This window comes from Xenopus tropicalis, chromosome 8, assembly GCF_000004195.4.
Source record: "Xenopus tropicalis strain Nigerian chromosome 8, UCB_Xtro_10.0, whole genome shotgun sequence".
Lineage (NCBI taxonomy): Eukaryota > Metazoa > Chordata > Amphibia > Anura > Pipidae > Xenopus > Xenopus tropicalis.
This window is the reverse complement of record NC_030684.2, coordinates 107035321-107057440: the sequence shown is the minus strand read 5'-3', so window position 1 is coordinate 107057440 and position 22120 is coordinate 107035321. Positions and strand designations below refer to the sequence as shown.

At 42.2% G+C, this 22120-nt stretch overlaps 1 protein-coding gene across 2 annotated transcripts in view; it reads right to left on the bottom strand.

The window, feature by feature from the left end:
• Positions 1–11863, bottom strand: part of map3k9 (mitogen-activated protein kinase kinase kinase 9) — a 32894-nt gene extending 21031 nt beyond the window's left edge. The window contains exons 1-2 of one of the 2 annotated variants that reach the window (XM_002936894.5): positions 9327–11863; positions 5241–5654 (exon numbers count right to left, since the gene is read on the bottom strand). In XM_002936894.5, coding sequence (XP_002936940.2) covers positions 5241–5654; positions 9327–9825 — 913 coding nt within the window. In that variant the 5' untranslated portion in view covers positions 9826–11863. The remainder of the gene's footprint in view (positions 1–5240; positions 5655–9326) is intronic. The other variant, XM_004917256.4, reaches the window with a different exon arrangement.
• Between the last annotated feature and the right edge of the window lie 10257 nt (positions 11864–22120).

The window sequence follows — 22120 nt, the reverse complement described above, 5'->3', positions numbered from 1 at the left end:
ACACAATTTTTTGGCACACCTGTACAATTCTAAAATATAACCTTTAATTCAGTTCATCAACTAAAACATTTAGTTAAAATAAATAGATCAGAAAGAAAAAGGAAAGATTTAAAATATAAAAGAACACACCCTAGATCTGTAGAATACACTGGGCTTCAATACTTATCCAGTGATTGGCAACTTTGTTGCTTAATTACCCACGTATCTCAATATATATTTCAAGCAACATATGTAGCAATTGTTGGAAATCCTTGCTCCTCTCACCCAGTGTTTTTCAACCTTTTTTGGGCAAAGGCACACTTGTTTCATGAAAAAAATCACGAGGCACACCACCATTAGAAAATGTTAAAAAATTTAACTCTGTGCCTATATTGACTATATATAAAGTAATTCTCTTGAATAGGAATCAACAACCAACAACCACCATTTAATGTTAAAAAAAAAAAAAGGCTTTTCCAATCTCACCACTGTTTCCGGGACATTTTCTCCACAAACCCACCCCCCCACTGATTTTTTTTTTTTTTTTTTATACACACAAAAATTTTATATTATATATATATTATTATTAATTGTTTTCTTACATGTCAGGCTGTCTTGGGGTGCGGCATCCAGGGGTGTCCCGGGATTGTCCTCCGGTGGGGAGTAGGGCGGCTGTGCATGGGCCTGGCCCCTGGTGGATCTGGTCTGTCGGGGCAGGGCCTGGGCAGTTGCTCCCCCCGGTCGGGTTGTGCCAGGGCAGGATAGTGCTGCCTCTCCTCTCTGGTTGCTCCGCCCTCCTGGATCCGATGCCCGATGACGTCACAGGCAGTGACGATTTCCGGGCATCAGGGAGCCAGGAAGTGGAAGGTGTCCCAGAGGGGACCGCACCTACGGCACACCAGGCAACATCTCGCGGCACAGCGGTTGAAAAACGCTGCTCTCACCTATGACTCGCAGAGGGCTTTTAGTAACACGGGGAGCGATCTTTAGGTACGTATTATTATGAATCGTTTAAGCCTGATTTTTATGATTTCAATAAAGGTATAAACACCAATGTGTCTCATTTATTTGTTTATTTAGATATCATTTTACTTCAATCGCAGTTGATCCTAACAGTATTCCATGCGGTCCTTACTTATCTACCCATTGCTCCCAATATAATTGCAGTTAACTAGACCCCATTAATTACAAATAGATCAATTACAAGCCGTATCTCTCGGTTTTTTCATGAAACTCTTAATATTGCGTATAAGCAAGATCTTTATTGACTATACTGGATCCTTCGTACTAGAACTCCAGGTAAGTGTATAGTAATGCATTCATTCCTTAGGACAGCACTTATATATTTTACTATTCCACTGAGGATCGCAAAGTCTATTTGGCTTTCGGACTCGCAACTGCAAAACCGTTGCAATACGACTAATGTCAATAGTTGTCCGAATAATTTGCCACCGTCACAATATAGCGATCATTTACACCGGCTGGGAGAAAAGATTTTCTCAGTGTATGTTTGCCAATTCCTTATTTCGCATAATCTCCCCCCCTTCTGAAATGATCAATCACCCAAACACCGTTTTAATACGATGGAGTCATTTTATCGAAGAGTTATGCGCGTAAATTTCCTACAAGGAATTTTTACAATCAAATACTAAGGAATTTAACATCTCCATACTTGGAGGTAATGTAGAGTTATTGTGCTGTTTTCATGAACAGTACTATTATACTAAACCCTGTGCTCGTTATCGTGATGTTCCCTCTACACAGGGAAATCTCATTTGCTTCATTAACCCAACTTCAGACATACAATTTTGCCTTAGGGTATCAGTCGGGGAAAGGTGTACCTGCTTTCACGGCACTAGGTATGCACACTTAACAATTACCCACAGCGAACTCCAGGACCGGGATAGTACCTGTGCCTACTACCTCAAGTTTTATACCTCGGCACCAGGTCTGCCCGTCACCAGTGGCCCAACAATAGCAACGCTGCTTGCGATCGATACATCAGGCTTCCACAATTTACAATTACCTATTACGAACCCCAGAAGCGGGATAACACCTATGCCTACTACCTCAAGTTGTCTACCTCGGCAGCCGGTTACTTCCTCAACAGTGGCCCGTCACTATTGCCGCTACTTGCGGCCAGCATCATCCCATATCATTTCTGTCAATCCACACACCGCGACTGCGAGATAGAACTTGTGCCCACTATTACCAATCAGTACCTCGGCATCAAGTTACCGTTATTAACTAAATACACAAAACAAACCAATCGCTTCTGGTAGAATCAAATTAACTACCCCCCCATATCGTTTCTGTCAATCCACACAACGCAGCTGCGAGATAGAACTTGTGCCTACTATTACCAAAATCCGGAATTGGGGGGTAGTTAACCTGATTCTACCAGAAGCGATCGGTGTGTTTTGTGTATTTAGTTAATAACAGTAACTTGAAGCCGAGGTACTGATAGGTAATAGTAGTCACTTTTTATTGGGCCTCTGAGTACTTACAATGGTAGTGCCTGTTTGGAGTAGCAGTCTGGACCTGGTAAATATGTACCAGCTTTGCATACCAGGTTATGCATTTGCACCTCAATTTTTAAATAAAGCTACAAATTCCTCCTTCTATTTAATGAGAACACCTAGTCACTGAGAATGATAGGACGACCTCACAGTATGACACTATACCACCACTTCACTTCTCTCTGTCTAGCATCAAGACCCTACAATTTTAAGTGGCTCCTAACATTCTACCACCAGAAGGGTCAGAGGTCAGAGTGGGCAAGGGGTGCTAAGAGGCGCAGGGAGGGGAAGAGGTCATTTTCAAAGGGCAAAGGCTTATACAGATTCCTAAAATCTGCTGGCCTGCGAATAATGCCCATGTTATTTTGGAATTCACTTTATTCAGCAAGAATAAGGAAGCTGTCAGTTATACTACAATTTACACATAAATGCTGCTTTGGAACCAGAATTCTCCTTCAGATGGGAACTGCAAGCACAATGCAATATAAATACCTGCATGGCACTTAGCATTTCATTTCCCCTTCACTCTTAGGTTTGAAACTCTTACATTATACAATGATCAATATAGATATGTGATTTGCAAGGTTTCTGGCATTGCCATATTGTGCAGACATTATTTCTGACTATTAACCTTCTGCTTCCACTTGCAATGAGCAGACATTATGCCAGCTCAGCTTTCATAGCTTAAGGGCATTCATTTCTAAGCTCTGAAAGCTCCTACAATCGTAAAAGAAGAAGTGGCAAAGAAGTCATTTAAAGAGAACTCAGGCCTCTTTTGTATACCAGGTCTCTGGGAACTGACACTGCTCCCCTGGGTATCATATCAGGCATTTGATTAAAAAGTCTTCAATAATCCTTGACTTGTTTTTAATGAATGTGGCAGATGTCCTATAGCAAAAGGGACAGGGGCCTAACATTGATTGCTTCTCCAATCCCATTACAGAACAAACTGATATATTATATGTCACAATGGCACTTCATTAACAGAAACACATACAACAGAAAGGGAACGTGAATCCTGTAAATGGATAGGTCAGCCCTGAACATCCCCTTGCAATCCAGTTGTCTGATCCATACTTGTGATCTGGCCAACCACTTTCTATTTCACTTTTCAGGCAACTGACCAACCAAATGTTATCCAGTTGCAAAAGTCTATAGAGATTTACACACAATTTGGTGCAAAACAAGCAAATTACCCCCATATACCACTAAGCCCTATATGTGCTAAGTTTGCCCAACTGCAGTCACCCATAGCAACCAATTAGATTGTTTGCTTTTGAAAAAGTAATCAGTAAATGCAAAGTGCTAACTGACTGCTATAGGTTACTACTAAACCCCTAGGTCTGTAGGATAAGGGTGCAACATTGCTCCAGCAGTCCATACTGAAAACCTCACCATTTTGGGATGTATGTCATTTTTTCAGTTTAGGTACTGACGGATTCTAAAAGACCCATTTATCAACATTCTCTTTTTTGTGGTTTTAGAGGTTTTTGAAACCTCAACTAAACTCATCAGTCATTTATCAAAAGATTCGAAATGAGAAAGCATAAATGAAAAAAGCCATGCAAAGAATGCTAAAACCACAACTTTTTCGTATTGCCACAGAAATGACAGCATCAAAGAAACCCAAAAACCTCTAAAACCACAAAGCAAAGAACGATCCATTTGTAAAAGGGACATCTGATACTGCTACGTGATCTTAAGGGGTTTATGTGGTGTATTTTTGCTTTTAGATTTGATGCAGTTTTTTTTGCATAATAAAATGCAAAAAAAACAACAAAAAATTGAGCTTAGTAAATGCTCCCCCTAAAAAAGGAGAGGCAGCTATATATCACATAATGGAACATTAACATGGTGAAATGCAACACACTGCATTTCACCTGCGTTTGGCGCTTATATGTGCAGGAAGAAATGCTCATGCGTATGAGCTCTTAGGGTTACTATGCATTATTGCTAGGGCTTGTTTGTCAGAGATGTATTTAAAAGATAATTATAACAAGGTAACAGACTACAGAATGCTTCTCGGGTATACTGGCCTGCTATGCCAAATCATACCTATAAAACTAAAATCCTGTGTTACTGTACAGGGTTATTGGTCATGACTGATGTCACTTTAAAACATGTGCTTTGTGAAATTTCACAATAACCCATTAAATGTTAATCCTTATTTAATAGCCTATCTTCCTAACAAGACACTGATTCAAAGCTTAATTACTTAATCATTTCTCTTAACCACCTAGGAGCATATCAAATGCAACAGATGCAAAAATAATGCTAGTGTTTCTAGATAATGTTATATTTTATTCCTAATACTAATGTTTGCTAATTTCCTTTTTAAGTTTGGAATTCTGGGTTCCAGTGTGCAGGGACCCAATGTCCCTGGGACAGTGTAGTTAATTTTACTCACCTTAGAATGGAATTGCTGAATTAATGAAACTTTATTTGAGAAGTCTATAATACACTGACATGGATACCAGAGATTTTTAATGTAGAAATAAATAACTATTGACTTAATCATTGATAAAACATAAAAGAGCCATGTTTAGCAATACCTGCAGCAAACATAATGTTTTTAAATTCCATTACCACTAGCAATTACTTCAGACCTTCAGCTAAAAGGCAAAAGAAACTCCAATATTATTGCTGAGATACAGTTGTGACACCAGTCCCTTACAGCAAGCAGTAGTATTGCAGAGTGTGATGTGGGGTCTAATTGCAATTATAAGACAGATCTGTACTTACCATTGCTGGACTTGAGATCACGATGTATAACAGGAACAATGGCTTCATTGTGCAAGTAATTCATTCCTCTGGCAATCTGTACTGCCCAGTTCACCAGGATATCAGGGGGAATCTTCTTCCCAGATAGCACTCTGTTCAGTGATCCGCCTCGGGCAAACTCCATGACCAAGCACAGGTTGGGCTCCTTTAAACAAACTCCTCTAAGAGCGATGATGTTTGGGTGATCAAGCATTGCAAAGAGTTTGGCTTCTTGCCGGACATTCTCAATAGTCTGGCTAATATCTTCATCAGGGTCATGACGGGCAGCTTTCACAGCCACCTCCTCTTGTCCCCAGATGGCACGGTACACCTTCCCGAAACCTCCAATTCCAATTATTTCTTCCAAGACCATTTCTGAAAAGTCTATTTCTTCTACTAAAGGGTAATTGAAAAAGAACAAGAGAAAAGTAACGTCAGGCATTAAAGGACAACGAAAGGTTAATAAACATTCTGGCTGAAAAGAAACGCATTCTGTATAAAACCTGCTGTGCAGAGTGGATCCTGTGTCCCTTCTTTCTTTGAGATGTAAACGCACTGCTTGTACAACCAAAGTCACAGTCACCAATATATTATATTAGAAGAGAATTTCTACAAAATTTCTTTCAATCAGTCTATTTTGCCAGTAAAAAAAGTTTTCAGTTTGTTTTATCAGAACAAAGCATATGGTTGCAATAAGTTCTGAAAAACTGAATACCGGTAGGAAGCACTCTATTCAAGCAAATCTAGGCAAACCTGCAACCACCTTAAAGCTAGCCATACACGCACCGATAATATCGTACGAAACCTTGTTTCGTACGATATTCGGTGTGTATATGGCAAGTCGACAGATATCGCAGGAGGCTGCTGATATCGGTCGACTCGCCGATCGGGCGAGTTAAAAGATTTTGATCAGGTGCCATAGAAGGTGCCTGAGCAAAATCTGCCTTCAGGGCTGAATCAGCCGATACCTCCTTATCTGCCGTTTCAGCCCTGAACACTAGTGGCCGACTGAATGATCTTTTGTGCGACCGATGGTCGCACGAAAGATCGCAGATCGCCACGTGTGTGGCCACCTTTAGCTTCTGCCACAAGATTAAAGGTGGCCGTACATGGGCTGATTCTAGCTGCCGATTACGGTCCTTTAGACCGGTTCAGCAGCTTATCGGCCCTGACAACGGGCCTGCCCGACCGACATCTGGCCTGAAATCGCCCAGATCTCAATCGGGTAGGTTTGGTTTATGGTTGGATCGGGACCACATTGACTCGTTGATGTGGTCCCCAGCACCTATACCTGCCGTTTTAATTCAATTAGCCCAATATCGCCCACCCAGAGGTGGGGATATCGAGAGAAGATCTTACTGTGTATGGCCACCTTTACCTCAATCCCAATTACAGGATAATAGAATAGATTCTTTACTAAAATTATGACAGCAGACAACAGGCTACCCATTTGCTTGTTTTGCATAGCCTAACCCTAAATCCTTGCTGCCTTTGCTTTAAATATAGAAATATATTCTCCTGAAAGGGGAATTAGCTAATGTAAGTGTAATTTGGTATCAATACATCATTAGTACAGGTATATTGGGGAGGCACATTACAGAAAGGAACTCTCATAGCACAAAAAAATCAGAACTTCAAGTATAAACATAAGTACTGGAGACTACTCTCTCAGCATATACACCAGTAAAGAGAATTTATCAATTAACAGAACAAAATCACTTCTGAAAAAGAATGTCAAAGATGGAAGCTTTAAGCAATGAAATTATAATCACATGGCAGAATCCTGCCCAGATTGCCATTGTTGTTTTTTTACTACCAGAAAGTATTGTGTCAGACTTCCTGGTGCTGGCCCCGTGGCTGAAGTGGAGAGGCCCAGCGGAGGTAAGGAATTGTGTGTGTAATCATGCTGAACAATGCATGTTTTAGAGGATGCAGAAAGACCCTTTGCGTCTTCCTCCATTATGTTACAGTTCATTGGCCGTGGTTGCAGTCTACCCATAACTCCCCGAGGAAATGAATGAACAATATGGAGGCCTAGCACTGCTTGCAAAAGAAAGATCTTCTCTATCACGTTCTTGATGTTTAACTATACATAACTACCATACGCAGCTTCTCTTTATAGACTACGTTCAACAACAGAACATTCTGCTTTTTTATCTGTGATTTTATTAGGGATGCCCCGAAACCAGGATTCAGTTTGGGATTAAGCCAAGATTCTGCTGTTTTCAGCAGGATTTGGCTAACTCCATGTGCCTGACTCGCGAGTCTTTTTCGGCGATTGTGTGTGCCATCCCAACTCGGGGAGATTAGTCGCCCGCGAACAGGGAGTTTTGTCGCGGGCGACTAATCTCCCCCGTGTGCCAGAGCCCTTAGAGCAGAAAAGGAAGCTGAGCTGGTTTAATACAGGTACTTAGTTGTGTGATGGTACTTGGCTGTTTCCTAGGCAAACTAAGCAGGGCAAAGCTAAGCTGGGGCACTATTTTATTAACAAGATTATGGCTGTAATTTTTAGACAAGTTTCTCAAGAGACTTTCCTTCAGTAATCCGAAGTCGCACAAAGTTTTCTTTCTGCAGGCGTCTTCAGAAAACGAAGCAATGCAAAAAGCTTTCCACCAGCAACTTCTATTGTTGCCAGTGGAAAGCCTTTTCAGAGAGGTTAGTAGAGATCTCTACTATTGCGCGGCGACTAAAGGTTCCCATACACAGGCTGATAGTAGCAGCCGATATCGGCCCCTTGGACCGATTTGGCAGCTTATCGGCCCATGTTGGGGCAGAAACGAGGTTCCTGCCCGACCGATATCTGGCCTAAAATTGGGCAGATATCGATCGACCAGGTTAAAAAATTCAGTCGGATCGGGGACCGCATCGGTTCGTTGATGCGGTCCCCGAACAGACTGCCCCATTGCCGCCAATATAATTTGATCATTTGGCCCCAGGGCCAAACGATCAAATTATTTTTTTTTAGGTGGGGATATCGGGTGAAGATCCGCTCACTTGGCAATGTCGCCAAGCAAAGGGAATCTCAACGTGTATGGGGACCTTAACTCGCTCAGTGGGTTTTTACCCTTAGGATGAAGACACACAGAGCTACTAGTATTTTAGTATTTAGTATTTACACAAAGCTTTCCCGTTTTTCGTCCCAAACTTCACTCAGTGTACCTACACTCATTTAGGCCGCACCTCTGGTGGAGGAAACAATATAGGGTGATAGGTGGCCTTTAAATATGGTGCAACGCTTGCTGAGCTTTTCCAGGCAATACGTTTTTACATGATGTATCTCTCAGACATGCAAGTACCACAGTCTAATGCAAAACTTCAAAACATTTTGTGTAATATTTCATTTTAAAAGACAATTATACAGCCCTATAGAGTTCTACTGCAGTTTCTGGCACAGGTGTCAAGGGTCCTGGTATGTATGGCCAATCTAAACAAATTACTTTTGAAAGAAGGGGGTGACCACCAAAAAAAAGCTGTGTGCCTGTTAAGTTCACACTAGTGACTGTGTGATGGAGATGCAGCATATTGAAACTTTTATGCCTACTGACCTGTCACAACCTCAAACATATCATCAATATTAGCCAGTAAAAAGCCCCAAAACAAACACTCAAGAACAGTGCATAATTTTAAAAAATTTGAATCCAAAGCAAATTTCCTGTATACGTTAATTACAAAATTCTAGAGGTTTTAAAGTTATTTGCAAAATTATATTGCAATTAAAAGCAGTTATTTGTATTTGTTCTCTAGAAATTATGTTATCAGCTGGCTTGGGCTACAAAGTTCCATGCTTTTTTTTTTTATATAAACATTGATATTTGATATTGTATATATTGCATTTGATATGGCACTAAACTTTCTGGCCTATAAACACGGAAGCCAAATAAACCCATTCTTCCATGATATAATGCACTTGCACATTAGCCATCATTATGTGGGGTCAACTTGCACATAAACTCATTAAAATAATCTAGAATTTTAGCATAAATCTTACTATAACCTAAAAAGTACTTTTCCTCTAAAAAGCAGAAAGCATTTAGCACTGTAAATTCCCCTCTGACCATGTTATCTTACATTGCAAAGCTGAGGCTGGGTAGCAAGGGAGTTCTTCTACCCTCTTTCCCTGTAGCTTGCTGGAGAAGCTTTGTGTCCTGGTGACATAGTTACTGGGGAAAATGCCCACACGATCTTGGATCTTTCCAGTCCACCATCCCTCATCGCCAGACACACTAGAGTCTTTGGACAGAACCTGCACCAGGTCACCCAGACGCAAGGTCAGCTCATCCTCTGCAGATGCCTCATAGTCAAACACAGCTGTCCAGTACAAAGGGTTAGATGTGGAGGAGGAAGGCTGCTCTGCAATGAAACCAGCATCTTTACCAGATCCTCCACCATCATCCTCTTCTTCCACAAAATCCTGTCTAGTTGGAGTACTCCCTCTATCCTCCTGTTCTTCATCGTCCTCTGAAACCAATGGCACTGGTAATGCTGAGGCATTTCCACCACCCCTATTTGCCCCAAAGGTAGTTTTGCTGCTGCCAGACAAAGAGAGGAGAGACCTGAGGGGCTCCATTGAACTGATCCATAGGGGAGGATTAGGGTTTAGAGCCTTGTGCTCATGCACTGACTAATAAATGTGAAAGTATATCAGAGAAAGCAACTGTGAGATTTAGCTCTACATATAAGACTTAAGAGGTAAAATTTAAGACTTTTATTACTAGGTACCTAATAACATAGGGGCTGAGAAGCCTCAATAGACAAATGTGTGCCTTTGCACTGCTGGGATTGGCAGAAATAATATCAAGTAAAAACAAAAATAATATCAGGTTTAGATCAAGGCGGCACAGTGTAACGCAGCTGGCTCAGCATATGCACTACTTAAACACTGTAAGCTCAGTGGAGGAAGGTGACCCAGTGCAAGGTCTTCAAAGACAAGTGACCCAGGGCAGGTTCTGCAGGTACTGATGACCTTGTGCAAAGTGTGCAGACACAGACGACCCTGTTTAAGGTTTATAGGACCAAGTGACCTGCAGCAAAGTACAGCGCTGCGGAATATGTTGGCGCTTTATAAATAAATGGTAATAATAAAAATATAAAAAAAGTCAGAAAACCAGTGTTGATTTTGCAGTGCCAGGTAATCCAGTGTTGGACCTCACAAACCAGATCATCCAGTGCTAGGTGTAAATCGACAGTTCAGTTTGTTCTGTTGTCTGCTGCAATAGATGACCTAGTCATAGTGCTAGTTCTCCAGAGCCTAGTTTCATTCAGCAGAGCCCAGTAACACAGTGTTAGCTCTGTGTACCCTAGCTGTCCAATGTGTTCGCTCTATGGAACCTAGCCATCCAGTGTGATAAGTCTGTCAAACTCAGACTTCCAGTGTATGCTCTTCAGAACCTAGATGCCCAGCTTAAGTTCTGCAGAACCTAGTCATCTAGCGACAGCTTTGCGGAACCCTGCTTTTCAGTGTTAGGTCTGCGGAACCCTGCCTTTCAGTGTTAGCTCAGCGGGAACCTAGTAGTCCAGCGTTTGTTCAGCGGAACCTAGTAGTCCAGCGTTAGCTCAGCGGAACCTAGTAGTCCAGCGTTAGCTCAGCGGAACCTAGTAGTCCAGCGTTAGCTCAGCGGAACCTAGTAGTCCAGCATTAGCTCAGCGGAACCTAGTAGTCCAGCATTAGCTCAGCGGAACCTAGTAGTCCAGCGTTAGCTCAGCGGAACCTAGTAGTCCAGCGTTAGCTCAGCGGAACCTAGTAGTCCAGCGTTAGCTCAGCGGAACCTAGTAGTCCAGCGTTAGCTCAGCGGAACCTAGTAGTCCAGCGTTAGCTCAGCGGAACCTAGTAGTCCAGCGTTAGCTCAGCGGAACCTAGTAGTCCAGCGTTAGCTCAGCGGAACCTAGTAGTCCAGCGTTAGCTCAGCGGAACCTAGTAGTCCAGCGTTAGCTCAGCGGAACCTAGTAGTCCAGCGTTAGCTCAGCGGAACCTAGTAGTCCAGCGTTAGCTCAGCGGAACCTAGTAGTCCAGCGTTAGCTCAGCGGAACTTAGTAGTCCAGCATTAGCTCAGCGGAACCTAGTAGTCCAGCGTTAGCTCTGAGCCATACAACCCATTGTTTGTTTGCAGAGCCAAGTAATTGAGTGTTAGGACTCCAAACCCACATAATCCAGTTCTAGAACTGCAAAACCAGTTTATATTTTTGTATCCAAAACAGCTTCAGAGCCAGTTTCCCGAATCCAAATGCACCATGCATATCATATGGTTACTTGAAATTGATCGTTTGTATTTTCAAAATCTGAGTCATTAGAAACTGGGCCCTGGTGCTGGAAGCAGACTGTCCACAACTTCCAGAACCCAGAGGTACTACCGTGTACTAATGGGAGTGGCGTTCAGTCACAGTGGGTACGATACACCCAAGTCGAAACATCTAATCTTCTTCCTCAGAACAGCTTCATACATTAATGAGGAGCAGAAAGAAGCTGACCCGCAGCATCACTCAAGCTCTCAGTTCGCAGTCCGCACCCATCCGTCCGGCGCCCCGGTCCTTCCAGTTAGAGAAGGAAGCTCGCCTACTGTAACCGCTCTTCCCTTCAATTGGTTGGCAAACCTTTCCATCATGACAGATGCGAGCGCCGATTGGATAAACGAGTAAGCCTTTCGTAAACGCCTATCAATTCTGTCGTCACGCCTCTCTCTTTCTCAAACCTGCTGATCTTTTTCTGTTTTTTTTAAACAGAACTTTATTGCTACTGTGACACGCACAAATGGCAGGTGTATGCAGGGGATTCTGATTGGCGCAAAATCTATGTTTGTGGAGAGAAAACATCCACATCTCTAAAGAATGTCTGATTTAATAAGCGATTAAAGAAAATATGTTTTTTAAATTGTTTTTAATTGTAATGTTATGGTTCCTGAAAGCAGTATCTGCCTGGCTATTTCTTTTCTTTCTCTACTATTGTCCTTTGTCTTAAAAAATTAAGACATCTTTTCCGGCAACCACTCCAATTCCCACAATTCCTTGCGTGCTTTTTCTCACAGGACAGCCAAGGCATTGTGGGAAAAGGAGACGGGGGTTTAGGAAGGCAGGATTCTGCTACATTGTGTCAGGAGAGGCAGTGCAGCAAATAGACACAGATACTGATTAAAGTAGCAATGGCATTTACTTTATTTATTATCTGCTATTTATATAATAAAGGCACCAAAATTGTTTTTGATTAATGTACACTGCAAAGTTGTGAACTTAATGTAGGCTTTTTTGGGGGTAATTGTATCACAGTGCCTCAAAATTCATTCTGGAAATGTTGACTTCATGCCTTTAAGACAGGGGCCCCCAACCTTTATTTCTCCAAGGACCGGTTGCAAGGAGAAAATTTTTTCCACTGACCGGAGGGGAGGGCGCGAATTTCAGGCGCGGTCTTGCGTTTATTTGCACGGTGAGATTGTTCGAGCATTCTTGTTTACGGTGCGTTCGTGCGCACCTTTATGTGCGACATGCTTTAAATTTCTGCCTTACGGTGTGCGGCGCATCGTGCTCCTGGGGGAACGCCGGCGGCCCAGTTCCAGGCAGTCCATGGCCCGGCACCGGTCCACGGCCCATCGGTTGGGGACCCCTACTTTAAGACACTCACTCTTTTAAAGGGACACAAAAATTTCATAAATATGTGCTAAACATATATCGTATTTGCACCTGCATATTTTCCCCGTATAATTGTACACTGGCAAATTAACATCATAGAGCAATGACATCTGTAGGGTTAACATGCCCCTATGGCTTTAAACCCTACAACTTCCTAGTCTATGCTGTTACTGGGCAAAGACTCATGTATCAGTTTATAGTTTTGCATATGTGTCTTATTGGTTAACAGGGAGACAACTCCCTTGGCCCTCTGATATAGTACTTAGCAGGGGGATGGGTCTTTGGATTTGGCTGCATCTGCTGACCCAGGTGGAAGTTCCACTGAGCCTGGGATCAACAGGGCCCCAGTAAAGCCGTCTACCCTAGAGTCTGCATCTAGCTCTAGTGAAATCGATGACAGGGACCCCATGAATGAGGAGTAGTAAGTATCTGGATAATTTATAAGAGCACTTTCTAGGAAAGCGAGATAGTGAGATCAGTTAGAGAGAGCAGTTTTGGCTCCAACCAGTAGAGATTAGCTGGAAGTACTCTTCCCTACAGGCACTGTTGACTTTGAGCAGAACACGGTTAAGATGCAGGTGTCAGGTCAGTTTCTATCCCTGATCCATAGTCGGCTGTGAGGGATCCTTGGCTGTTAAGGGACACCCTGAGGATACAGATACTTGGCCAGGCTACTCTCCACAGGGAGGCCATGCTGGTTGGTGGTCCTTACCTTCCCTACCCTCAGCTGAGGTGGGCTATATGGGTGGACACCATATTTTTCTACCTTCGGTGAAATTACCTGATATCTCCTCTGTGTGAGTATATTGCAATAACCCTGCATATTGATTGTCTCTGACAATAAACCAGTTCTATTGTTCAACTGCATGAACCTTCTGGTGCCCATTTGTTACTTTGCACTGCAAACAGCTACAGTGAGTTGTAGTTGCACTACACCATAGCTCCGTTTGGTCACTTCCACTTAGTGAAGGCCCATCCTGAAGGATTGAGTTGCATGTGCCCCATGCTCTAAACCTACACTAGCCGTGCTGTTGGCTTGGTTACAGCCAAGAAGGGGTTACACATCTATGGGATATTTGCATGGAGGTTATGACGTAGAAAAGATGCTAAAGTGTCTCTTGTATCTTTATAATAGTAGTTTGGTGAAAAAACACACTTTTGTAAAAATTTGGTTTTTCACTCTGTTGCGCATGGGCGCCCACATGAAGAAAAAGGAAGCAAAAAGAAGGCCACCCAGTGGTTCTTGCTGAAGAGTTCCCTGAGTCGATGCAGTTTTCTGCTAACAGAAGAACCAGCCTGAGGTGCAGCAAAAGGCAAAGGAGCAATTATATAAAACAGTTTCACAAAATACTGTTTGTAGGGACTGAATCTAGGGGTAAAGACAGATAAGCAGGTGAGAATATCTGGCCAAGGAAGAGTCTGTGTTGCATTTAATAATTAGGTGTGTTCAGTGGCCTGAAAACAGTCTATGTGGCACTTGAGTAGGTTGCTGGCTATAACATTAGGCTCAAGTTGGGCAGTGCTGCCCCTGCATTAATCCGAAAAGGCATCTGACATGAATTCTCTAACATCACACTCAGTGGGTGTCTTTTTGCATATTTAAAAAAATACTGTGAGGAGTAAAGTAGGCTTAATTTTTCTTAGCAAATCATTTTTCAATTCCATCTTTTACACATCCCTATCATAATTATTCAGTATGAAAATTACATTTAGCCATAACCCTGCCCAGGGGACTCTAAAAATTATCTAGGATTAAGGAATTGGTGCTTGAAATGATTTGTTCCTGTCTGAACAATGATGGCAGAGTTATTGCAAGTATCTGCAGGGCAAAGCAAAATTGATTTAGGGCACATAAATATGAAACCCTGTGTCTCTACCGTGTTGGTATGTCTTAAGTGTTATATAGTATATATACCTAGTTTTAATGTGCTAAAGAAATGTATATGTGCACACACCTAAAAAGTGACTCATTTTGAAGCACTTACTCTACAGGAACTGCATTATTACTAGAGCTGGTTTGGGAAGTCTGCCTCTTATGTTTGTTACAGAAGAATGCTTTCTGATTTTCTAAGGAAGAACATACAATTTAAGTATCTTTATAAATATTTTCATATACAGATACTAGTAGTCAGGTTACTAATATATACTAATATTTTCATCTTCATTTTACAGAAGGTAATAATTACAGTAGGTAATATTTAATCACCCACAGATATCACTGTCATAACCCACTCATATACACACGTTTACACAGCGTTGGACTTGGCCAACAGTGGTCCCAGCCCTCATGGGCCCTGCCAGCCCAGACCCACTGTTACCATGGCAGTAAATACATTACAGTGGGCGCAGGCAGCAGCATTTCACAGCTCAGAGATATTAGTTGTGGGGGGTGTGGTGAGGTGGGACCTGTTGAGGAGAGGGGTGTGGCTGGGGGATTTGCTACAAGGTGGGGGCCTCCATGGCTGGTGTGGTGGGTTCTCGAGGTGGCAGCTCCAGTGAGCCACGCACACCCCAGTCTGACACTACTCTTACACTACATACATAATTCACATTAGTTATAATAACAGGTAGAGGTAGAAATCTAGGAGGCATGATCTGGTTACAACATATTAAAGTGTCCACAAGCTTGAATAATACCTTTGGTTGTTGTTCATATGTTTCATAAAAACACCTGGAAATGCTTTTCACACAAACAAACGGATGTTAGAGGTCACATTATATTCCCATACATCAGAAAACTGACACACAATCATATAAGTAAAGTTTACAGGAACACCTGTTAGATCTGATACATCCATATTTTTGCATACTGACATGCTGTAACCCCACTAATTGTACAAGTACGCTTATACACTCTACATTTCTTAATGATGAATCAGCAAGCTTCTATTAATTATTAGAACCAATGAGCAGTCTGCTGTTGGTAAGGCAGCAACTCATATCACGAACTCTTATCATTTCTGCTTTCTCCCATAACTTATTCCTATTAACTAAATAATATACCTGTTTATCCCGGCCCTACTATTTCAGAAAAACAATTGCAGTAACACACAGGAAACTATCCCCAATGCTACATTCATTGGCTGACAGGAAATTTACTATTGTTTATCAGAAAAATGTTTCCTACTGGGGGAAGGATTGTGTAAATCCCCTTCCAGAGTTTATTAGTACATTAGCTTAGTATGTAATAATTCTCATTTATGATCACCAATATTGTGGTTATTGGATTTTACTCCTACTTCCTCTCTGCCTGTGTCTTTTATTTTTATTAAGACAAGGCTAGCAGTGTGTTCAACACGTCACAGTGATATTTTTTACAGCCTATTATTAATGCATGTAAATCAAACACAAATATTTTTCAACACCAGAATCATAAATACGATGCTAACTTCACAAATGACAGTTTTTCCTAAATACTTGATGGAGGTAATTTACAATGATCCATGGCAGAAGTGCAAGGACAGTGTTGGGTTGGTCTGTGCCTAATGACGCTACACTCTGCACCTCGACTTTAGGTGCACACTCTTGCGTCCCTTAGGCCAATGACACACGAGGAGATTAGTTGCCTCGCAATAAATCTCCTCTAGTGGTGGCGACTAATCTCCTCAAATGCTTTTCCACTGGTGAGGAAGTAGATTGCCGGTAGGACAGCATTTAAGAAGATTCGTCACCACCGCTAGAGGAGATGATTTATTGCAGGGTGACTAATCTCCTTGTGTGTCATCAGCCAGGCCCTAAGGCAGGGATCCCAAACCTTTGTTAGGGAGCAACACAGATATAAAAAATTACCTGGGGTGCCAAATAAGAGCCAGGATGGCTATTTGGTAGCCCCTATGTGGAGTTGCAGCCTACAGAAGGCTCTGTTTGGCTATTACACTGGGTTTTTATGCAACTTGCCTCCTACCGAGAAACTAAAAAATAAGCACCTGCTTTAAGGCCACTGGGAGCAACAGCCAAGTGGTTGGTGAGCAACATGTTGCTCACGAGCCACTGGTTGGGGATCAGTGCCCTAAGGGATGCAAGAGTGTGACCCTCAAGCCGAGGTGCTGAGTGTAGCGTCAATAGGCGCAGGCCAACATTGTACTTACCAACTGTTACAGAGAAGGCAGTAAGGACAGGGCCCTGTGGCAGTCACTTTTAAAATTACATGGTTGAATGACATTTCGGGATGGGCAAGGGACAAGAGGGGGCATTTATATGTTTCCCCCTGCCTCTCACAAATACAAATACTATATAGAGATTTTTGTGCTGAGATTATAAATTTTGCAAAGTGTAAACAAAGACATTGTAACATTGTTTGGTATCCAAAACCATATTGAACCTCTAAACATTATAAATGCCTTGCTACAAGTTCTAACTCAGTGTTAAGAGCATTTGGCGACTGCAGGCCCTGATATGTGGCGAGGCCCAAAGGCCTGGGCCTAGGACGGCACAAATTTAAGGGCGGCATGCCGCCCAAGCCAACCTGAAATTTTTCTCACATACGGACCTCTCCCCATTGCTCCGTATGGGGGGGAAGGATGTGTTGTTGCAAATGCGCATGCACACCTGGTGTGTGGGGGTGCAAATGGTGACTGCAGGGGGAGCCAAGGAAGGTGGTGGGAGCCCAGAGGGTTACAGCAAGCAGGGACAGAACAATTAGAAGTGATTCTTTGTGTGTTTGAGAAAGCTAACACCACCTTTGTTTGTATAGGCTAAAATATTGATTGTTGCATTACACAGAAGCTCTGTTTTTACTGACAAAGGTGCTGGTCTCATCAGTACAGTTAAAACTGTGTTAATTAGGATCTTTACAAAGCAGCTACTTTAAATAGCACTGATACTTTTGCCCCGTGTCCTCTCCCCATTACTCCGCATGGGGCAAATTATTCTGGGGCGGCTGGGTGGCAAATTTCTGCCGCCCTAGGCACGGGCCTTTGTGGCCTCGCCACAAATCCGGGCCTGCCTGGAGCCTACAGTTACCCCAGTCAACCACTGAGTTATTTTATCAACACAATTTCAACAGCTCAGCCCGCAGTCCCAAATTCTTATTAAAAAAGTCCTGCACTAAATGCCAAATAAGATACAAAGTTTCTCAAACATAATAAAATAAGTAGGCTTTTGGCAGAGAGCCAATACTCGACACCTGCACATAGATACAAAAAGATAAACAAGTCTCTTGAGGGAACTGAGACTGCATCTTAAAGGGCAATTTCACCTTTATTAGCAAAACTGTAATAATACATAAAACTAGACCCTAAAACCCCCATAAATGTATTTAAACTTTACATAGCCTGCCAAAATTTGTAAAATGGGAGCGGTATTTAGGGGGTGTGGTCAAAATACATCACCTTGCTATGTGCAGCATTTCTTTTTGTTCATCTTTGCATTTTTTAAATTTTGGGACGTATGAGATATTGGATTATGGTTTTGAAATGTGGTTCCTGTAAGTTGAAAGTACTGTAAAGTCAGCTGTCTCCCAGGGCTGATCATAGAATGCTAAATTCCTGCAAGCCTTTGAGAAGCATGTAAAAAAAAAAACAAGTCCCATTCTAAGACAAATCACACATCACTATCGATATTTTGCTTGCATTGTGTTCTGCTTCATTTGAAGTGTGGCACTGTGCCTAATGAATTCCACTTTGGAGAAATGTGAGATATGCACTAACTATAAACTGCTGATTCAAGTCAGCTTTACTCTTGTTATTGCTACATTCAATTCCTGCAGTAAAAATGCCTCTCTGGTTGAAGCAAAAGTCTGCCATCATGTGGTTAAAATTGATAACTTTGCACAAATGCACCCTGCAGGAGCCAGTAGAGGAAATAGTATTTTTTTTCTTTTTAAAGATGTTTTTTTATTGACATCCATAAAGATGAAATACAGTTGGTCCTTTGAGATACAGCTTAAGGGATAAGTGAAAGGAGAGAGAAATATGTAAGGATATACAAAGTAATTATTGACAGAATGAATGTCATGTATGCAGTATATACTTCAATACATAGGATATACAATGCATCCATCGTTTTATCATAGCACCTAATGAATATGATAGTGGTAGTCACTCAAAGTAAGGGGGACATTTACTAATCCACGAACGCTCCGTGCGTATTTTCTGCGACTTTTTCGTACTTTGCGACAAAATTTGTGCGACAAAATCGTATTGTCGCGCAGAGTACGAAAGTTTCGGATTCATTCAAGCTTCGTTATCGTGACTTTCCTTGGCCCAGGTTGGAGCTGCAGAGTGCCATTGATTCCTATGGGAGACTTTCCTTGGGCCAGGTTGGAGCTGCAGAGTGCCATTGAGCCCTATGGGAGACTTTCCTTGGGCCGGGTTGGAGCTGCAGAGTGCCATTGAGCCCTATGGGAGACTTTCCTTGGGCCAGGTTGGAGCTGCAGAGTGCAATTGAGCCCTATGGGAGACTTTCCTTGGGCCGGGTTGGAGCTGCAGAGTGCCATTGAGTCCTATGGGAGGCTTTCCTTGGGCCGGGTTGGAGCTGCAGAGTGCCATTGAGCCCTATGGGAGACTTTCCTTGGGCCGGGTTGGAGCTGCAGAGTGCCATTGAGCCCTATGGGAGACTTTCCTTGGGCCAGGTTGGAGCTGCAGAGTGCCATTGATTCCTATGGGAGGCTTCCAAAATCATGCACAGAAGGATCAAAGTCGGAAAGGTTTTCGTTCAGTACTAAAATTTCGGATAGCCAATACAATATTATCGTGACTAATACGACTTTTCCGTAAGCATTTTTGTGATATTTGCAATCTTCAGAAATTATCGTATCCAATCCGAATTTTTTCCATTCGGGATTCAAACTGATTTCATGAATGAAGCCCTAATTCTTACATAGAAGGTATCCAGGTATTCCAGCATTTCCCCTTTAAGATTTTCATATTGTTATGGTACAGCATTTGGTACACACGTCCACCATCAGTATATCCCCATCTGGTCAAAGTGGATTTCTATATGCAAGCTCCTAATAGGTGCACCAAGCCGTATCTTTTTTATTTTTTAACAATTTGGTTTTATTCAGTGTTAATACATGGCATTGGTATTCCTATGTGCTACAATGAAAACTGCATGTTTTACAATGAAGTAGAATAATTGTTTTCAGTTTTCCAAAATAAAATAAACAAACATTAATCAAACATAACATGCTGTTTCTGTACAATTGAATAAAATACATTTTCCTTACACCCATTGTGTTGCAAGTGTCTTATTACATAGTTACATAGTTACATAGGGTTGAAAAAAGACCAGTGTCCATCAAGTTCAACCCATCCAAGTAAACCCAGCACACCTAACCCACACCTACCAATCTATACACTCACATACATAAACTATTTATACAACCACTAATACTAACTGTAGATATTAGTATCACAATAGCCTTGGATATTCTGATTGTTCAAGAACTCATCCAGACCCCTCTTAAAGGCATTAACAGAGTCTGCCATTACCACATCACTAGGAAGGGCATTCCACAGCCTCACTGCCCTCACCGTGAAAAACCACCTACGCTGCTTCAAATGGAAGCTCCGTTCCTCTAATCTAAAGGGGTGACCTCTGGTGCGTTGATTGTTTTTATGGGAAAAAAGAACATCCCCCATCTGCCTATAATCCCCTCTAATGTACTTGTACAGAGTAATCATGTCCCCTCGCAAGCGCCTCTTTTCCAGAGAAAACAACCTCAACCTCGACAGTCTCATCTCATAGTTTAAATCTTCCATCCCCTTAATCAGTTTAGTTGCACGTCTCTGCACTCTCTCCAGCTATTATATAATGGTCATAGCCAAAGTTATCTTATTTTGGTTGGGGGGGGGGGGTGCTGCATCCTTGCGGTGCTTCTTTGGTGGATAATTGTCTAGGGTAGGAGTTTAGGTTGGGTTTAGGTGGCCAAATCTATTCAGGGTGACCACACTTTTAAAAATTTGTTTGGGCAGCCTTTTCTTGTATATACTCATTTCTTCCAGAAGGAACTGTTTATGGGGTTAGAGTCTTTCCATTTAATGGTAATGCCTTTTCTGGCATATACTAGTAGGATGGATATCAGTGTTCTCTCTGCCCTGGTTAGGGCCAGATCCTGTACCTGATTGAGAAAAGTAACTTGTGGGTCCAGGGGTTCATGGCTTATAAACTGTGCCACAGAGGACCAGTAATGTTTTAATTTGGCACAAGTCCATACCATATGTATGAAGTGTGCTGGAGTTTGATGGCACATGGGACATAACGATATCCAGTTTTGTAAGATAAATTTCCTTTTCACTATAGATACTATACCCAGAATGATATATATATTGGTGTTGAGTATTTTGGATACAACTTTTAATCTAAATCTGGGGCATAGTATGCTCTATGTAATATTTAAAATTATATCTCATGAAATCAACTGGATTTAAGGACCAAGAGACTGACTGTATGCAATGTTCTAAGTTTTCGTACTGTGCGTATTTTCTATGATTTTTTCGCTGTGCATCAAAAATTACGCGACAAAAACGTATTGTTGCAATGAGTACAAAAGTTTCAGATTCATTCAAGCTTCAGTATTGTGACTTTCCTTGGACCAGGTTGGAGCTGCAGAGTGCCATTGAGTCCTATGGGAGACTTTCCTTGGGCCGGGTTGGAGCTGCAGAGTGCCATTGAGTCCTATGGGAGACTTTCCTTGGGCCGGGTTGGAGCTGCAGAGTGCCATTGAGCCCTATGGGAGACTTTCCTTGGGCCGGGTTGGAGCTGCAGAGTGCCATTGAGCCCTATGGGAGACTTTCCTTGGGCCAGGTTGGAGCTGCAGAGTACCATTGAGCCCTTTGGGAGACTTTCCTTGGGCCAGGTTGGAGCTGCAGAGTGCCATTGAGCCCTATGGGAGACTTTCCTCGGGCGGGGTTGGAGCTGCAGAGTGCCATTGATTCCTATGGGAGGCTTCCAAAAACATGCACAGAAGGATCAAAGTCATAAAGGTTTTCCCACATTTTACGATCGTTCGGATATGAAAATTTTGTGAATTTAGGATCACCAATACAATATTATCGTGACTAATATGATTTTTTTCATAAGCATTTTCGTGACACTTGCAATCATAAGAAATTAGCGTATCTAATCTGAATTTTACCCATTTCGGGATTTGAACTCTTACTTTGATAAATCAGCCCCCTAGAGTTGGTATTTGAGGGAGCCATTTTCTTATTCCCCTCTTGAATTCGTTATCTGACTGGGGACTTTCAAGTATTTGGTATAAAGATGGCCACACACGTGGAGATTTTTGATCTTTCGTGCGA